General features: G+C 38.8%; 1 protein-coding gene across 1 annotated transcript in view; it reads right to left on the minus strand.

The window, feature by feature from the left end:
* Window positions 1-5,634, minus strand: part of OXCT1 (3-oxoacid CoA transferase 1) — a 251,550-nt gene that overhangs the window by 139,693 nt on the left and 106,223 nt on the right. The window contains exons 7-8 of the mRNA XM_006877358.1: window positions 3,094-3,201; window positions 1,653-1,767 (exon numbers count right to left, since the gene is read on the minus strand). Of these exons, the coding sequence (XP_006877420.1) occupies window positions 1,653-1,767; window positions 3,094-3,201 (223 nt within the window). The remainder of the gene's footprint in view (window positions 1-1,652; window positions 1,768-3,093; window positions 3,202-5,634) is intronic.

The following is a 5,634-nucleotide window of genomic DNA, read 5'->3' on the forward strand; positions in this document are numbered from 1 at the left end:
GGCAATAAAGGCACGAAGTGACTGGCTTACAAGGTTTCAAGAAGGAGTTTAGTTTAAGAGTGTGGGGGGAAAGAAAGAGTCCCCACTGAATAGCTGTCATCTTGTCTTTCACTAGATGGGTCACTAGCTTTCACTAGATGGGTCTGGTGAAAGGAGATGGGGATAAGATTCGTAAGATTCAATAGTGAATAACTGTTACCATGACTAATTGTGACTGTCACACTTGTAAAGGTAGAAGTTTTGTGACAAAAAAAGGGGAGTGGTTGATCTTACAGTCCAAAAAACGGAGGACCCTAGGACCATCAAGAGAGGAATGCACAAATAGGTGCGGGACCTTATCCAGAGATGCAGCAGTGCCAGAGATGGAGGCAGAGATGGGGGCATGGAGAGGCGGAGCAGCTGAGGACTCTAGTTTCAACAACTAAGAAGAGAAGGACTAAGAAGTGGTGGCCAGGAGCAGACTTGCAGAATGTGCCCTTTGGAGATGTAAATTATTATATATGCCTAAGTGGGTTTTTTTGTTTGCGTGTTTTTTAAAAAGCTAAAGTGGATAGAGAGAAATACTTTTAACTGATGATATATGGGGGGATTATAATCAATGTAATGAAACAAGTTATATGAATTGTTTAATGTGAAACTGATGATATGCCCTGTAAACTCAATCCACAACAAAAACCTTAAATTAAATAAATAAATAAATAAATTGTATCGTTACTGGCGTTTAAACACATTCAAAATCCAAACATTAATTGTTCTGAATGATCTCTTTCTTAATGTAGTTAAAGTAGAATTTGAATCATTCATTACATTAGACATAAAAAGGTGTACTAGCGGGATCCTTGCCAAGGGAAGAAAGCAGGTTGGGTACTATGTTTCAGTTAGTGTACAAATGTCAGAAATTAGAGAAAGTAAATCATATAGGTTACAACTAGTACTTCTGGAGTAATCCCTTTCTCCAACCACCTCTAACCAAATAACAAATTGTACTAAAATTCATTATATATTGTAAGATTGTAATGCAAATTATTTGCGGCCATATTGTTACAAAAATCCCAAGAGACAGTAATTCCAATTTCAAGATTCCATGAGTGCATCCTTTTATGTCTAAGGATTATTCAATAAATGATTCAAATTCGGTTTTAATTACTTCAAAAAAGAGAGAGAGTTGTGATGACTCAATACAATTAGTATCTGGGTTTTTAATGTGCTCCAATCCAGTAAGTCTGCCATATCTTTAGGTTGATATATTTGCGTTTCATGCTACATTTTATGAAACCTGATCAATTGCTTTAAAAAGCAGGACTTTAAATTGGTTCATTCTGGTTTAGCTCCTTGTTGATCATTTGCATTTCTACCTAGCTAGACTGAATCATAATTAACATTTTAACAAGACCTCCAAGTGAATTTTACAGATCCCCAAGTAGTTCTTATATATACATATTAGAATCATCTTGGGATCTTGTTAAAATGTAGATTCTGATTCAGTATACTTGGGGTGGGAATGCACATTCTTAGTAGGGTTCAAAGCCCTGTTTAAAAGTGGTGAAGGAACAGAGAAGAACCACTATGCAGGAGGTATATGAATGAAGTCTGATGAATGTGGTAAAACCGAAAGAGATATCTCTGCCCTGTCCCACAAGAATAAAGGATACCAAACATGCCATCTTCAAATTCAAGAGCTGCCCGCTTGATGATACGTTCCCTCATGTTATCTCCAGCTTTACTAGATTTGGATTTTCCACCTTCTTCTTTCCGGATTGACAGGCGCTTTAAAATAAACAGAAATAAATTCATGGTTGAAAGTAAGTCATGTGTTTTATCACTACTGAAATACAAATATTAACAGACAAAAATTTAACTCTGTCCTACCACTACAGTGATTCAAATCTGCAATATAATAGAGAGTTCAAAATAAGAATTTCGGTGACATCTGGTGACAGAACCCATTCTTTAGGAAGTAAATGAAATAGGTAAGATTTGTTTGAAGAAGATAGACCGGTCTGTCTCTGATGCAAACAGTGTCAATACTCTCAAACGGACTGTTACTGCAGTTACTCTTCAGACTCCTGAAACTGTATTATCCACAGGAGTTCAGGGATTGAGCCAGAACAAAGAAGGATAAGACCTTGAGAATCTGTTTTTGTAGGGCTGTCAGGATACGTTCACCAGATGTTGTGGCTGCCGATTGCCTATTTCCACCTGCAGAGTCTAGACTGGTTTTGCTACAAGATCAGAATAGGAATCAATCACAGAAATACCCAGAAATAGGCAAAAAATGATTTCTTATAAAATCACTCTGACATAGACTTTGGTTCTAATTTTTCAAATGTTCCTTTCTTTCTCCACAGCCCCCTGACACAAGTTTGGAAATGTAGAATGTGTTTCTGTTTGATGCACACAGGTGATAGGTGTGTCTGGTTCCCTAATTCCGAAGCTCCTTGTTATACAGTCTAGTCTATCACTAATCACTAGGCACTTTTATACCTTGATACCAATTCTGGCCAGACTAGCCACTCTCTGGGCTTCCCGTGTCCTTGGATTGCTTCCAGTGCTCTTAGTATCACTCCCTGCCATGGTCTCATATCCACCAGCTGCCTGAAGCTGTTGGAAAATTATGTTCTTCCTGCTCTATATGAAAATGCAAAGTAGCTTCAATATATAGAGACATAATCAAGATAGCTAGCTAGGCCTATAAAACATTAGCAGTCCAGCAGCACTAAAATTACCAAAGACTTTATCATCTTGCTCTAAAACCAGCTAAAACCCTGCATGAGTTAGGACAATTACAGAAGTCTCTAAGGAACAGTCTAGGGAGCCACATGATTTTGAGATGTATGCCATGGGAACACAAGCCATTTCCAGGTTGAACACTAACATGGACATGGTACCTGATGTGAGAATCACGTTCCCTCATGGAAGGATGGTTACCAATTGGAGAAGCTCCCACTAAGATCCATAGCAAAACTCATGGCTCAGCTCCAACTCAATTCTGTATCATCTGGAATGTCCTCAGGAACACAGAGCTTGGACATTGTGGAGACATAAGTGCTGTCACACCCATATATACACTAGCAAGTAAGCAAAGTCAATTACCTCAATTCTTTTCTCATATGCGTCTCCTTTTATGAGGCGATGTACATAAATCTTAGGAATATGAATGTCTTCTGGGGCAAACGATCCAATATCCACAATTTCTTCAACCTAGACAAAGTGAAATTAAAAACAAAACCAGGTAATGAAAAACTAAACTAAGCTTTTTTATTTTTTAGAAATAAGCATCTTGACCTTGAACTTACATTAACTGTGTGTGTGTGTGTTTATGTTGTTGTTAATTGCTGTCAAGTCAGTTCCAACTCAGAGTGACCCTATATAGGGTATCCAAGGAGCAGCTAGTGGGCCTGAAACAGCCTTGTGGCTAGCAGTCCAATACTTATCCTACAGCACCACACTAAGAATCCATGTGCATACATATGTGTTATCATTAATAACACACACAAATAAAATTTTCTTTAAAATAATTCAAAAACTGGTTGCAGCAGTACATCAATAGGGAACTACCAGAAATGGAAGCTCAATTCAAGAAGAGGACATGGAAAGAAGGATGTTATTGCTGACATGAGATGGATCTTGGATAAAAGCAGAGAATGCCAGAAAAATGTTTACCTGTGGGGTTTTTTTGACTATGCAAAGGCATTTATATCATAACAAATTATGGAAAGAATGGGAATTCCAGAACACTTAATGTGCTCATGAAGATCCTGTCCATAGACCAAATAACATTTGTTTGAACACAATAATGAGATAGTTGTTGTTGTTGATAAGTGCCGTCGAGTCGGTTCTGACCCATAGCAACCCTGTATAGGGTTTCTGAAGAGCGGCTGGTGAGCTTGAACTGCTAACCTTGCTGATCAAACTGACTTTGCAATCTAGCACATTAACCAATAGCACCACACTAATAAGGACTCCAAATAAGGAGATACTGAATGGCTTAATATCATAAAAGGAGTGCATCCGGGTTGTTTCCTTTCACCATACTTATTCCAAGAAACTGAACTTTGTGAAGAAGAATGTGACATTGGGATCGGAGGAAGATACATAAAATCACCTATGATATGCACATGACACAAGCCTGCTTGCTGAAAGGGAAGAACATTTAAAGCATTCATTGATCAAGATCTAAGACTTCATACTTCTGCATAGATTACACCTGAAAGTGAAGAAACTAAAAATCTTCATAACTGGATGTTTAAGCAGCACCATGATAAATGGAAAAAATATTGAAGTTAGCTATGATTTCACTTTACTTGGATCCACAATCAATGTCTATGGAATCAGCAATCAAGAAATCAAATAACATATTATGTTAGGCAGATTTTTAGCAAAAGACCTCTTTAAAGTGTTAAAAAGCAAAGCTGTCACTTTGAGGACTAAGGTACACCCAAGCCATGGCATTTTCAATCACCTCGTATGTATGTAAAAACTGGGAAATAAATAAAGAAGACCAAAGAATAATTGACGCCCTTGAATTACGGTGCTGGTATAGAATATTAATTATTTCACAAACTGCCAAAATGAACAAATCTGTCTTGGAAGAAATCAAGCCAGAAAGCTCCTTAAAAGCAAGGATGGTGAGACTTTGTCTAATGTTATCAGAAGGCACCAGTCCCTGGAGAAGGGCATCATGCTTGGTAAGGTTTTTGTTGTTGTCAAGTGCCATCGAGTCAATTCCAACCCATAGTGGCCCTGCATAGGGTTTCCAAGGAGCAAATGGTGAGCTTGAACTGCCGACCTTGAGATTCAAATGACTTTGCAGTCCGGTGCATTAATCCACAGCACCATACCAGGACTCCTTGGTAAGGTAGAGGGTTAGGAAAAAACAGAAAGACCACTCTCAGCTAGATGAATTGGTAAAATGTCACCATGTGCTTACACATGGTGACAATTGTGTGGATGATGTAGGACCGGGCAATGTCTCATTCCATTGTACATAGGGTCTCTTTGAGTTTGTATCGACTTGATGGAACCTAACATAACATGTTGTAATGTGCCATTGAGTTGGCTCCAACCTATAGTGACCCTGTATAGGGTTTCCAAAGAGCAGCTGGTGAGCTTGAACTGCCAACCTTGCAGTTCAAACCAACTTTGCAGTCCAGTATGTTAAACCACAATGGAGTATGTACATATACTTATATACACACATATGTGTGTATGTATGTTGTTACTGTTGTAAGTGCCGTCAAGTCAGTTCTGACTCATAGTGACCCTGTATAGGTTTTCAAGGAACAAACTGGTGAGTTTGAACCACCAACCTTGTAGTTCAAACTGACTTTGTGGTCCAGTGCTTTATCCCAGATGTATGTTGTTAAGTGTTGTTGAGTTGGTTCCCACTCACAACGACCCTGTATAGGGCTTCCGAGAAGTGGCTGGTGAGTTTGAATCACTGAACTTGTGGTTCAAACTGACCTTGCGGTCCAGTGCTCATCCTCCAGCTCCACATCAGGACTCCCTCTTTATCTCTCTCTCTCTCTCTCTCTCTCTCTCTCTCTCTCTCTCTCTCGCTCTCTCTCTCTCGCTCTATATATATATAGAGAGAGCGAGAGAGAGAGAGAGAGAGATAAAGAGAGATATACCAGA

This window comes from Chrysochloris asiatica, unplaced genomic scaffold (assembly GCF_000296735.1).
Source record: "Chrysochloris asiatica unplaced genomic scaffold, ChrAsi1.0 scaffold00487, whole genome shotgun sequence".
NCBI lineage: Eukaryota > Metazoa > Chordata > Mammalia > Afrosoricida > Chrysochloridae > Chrysochloris > Chrysochloris asiatica.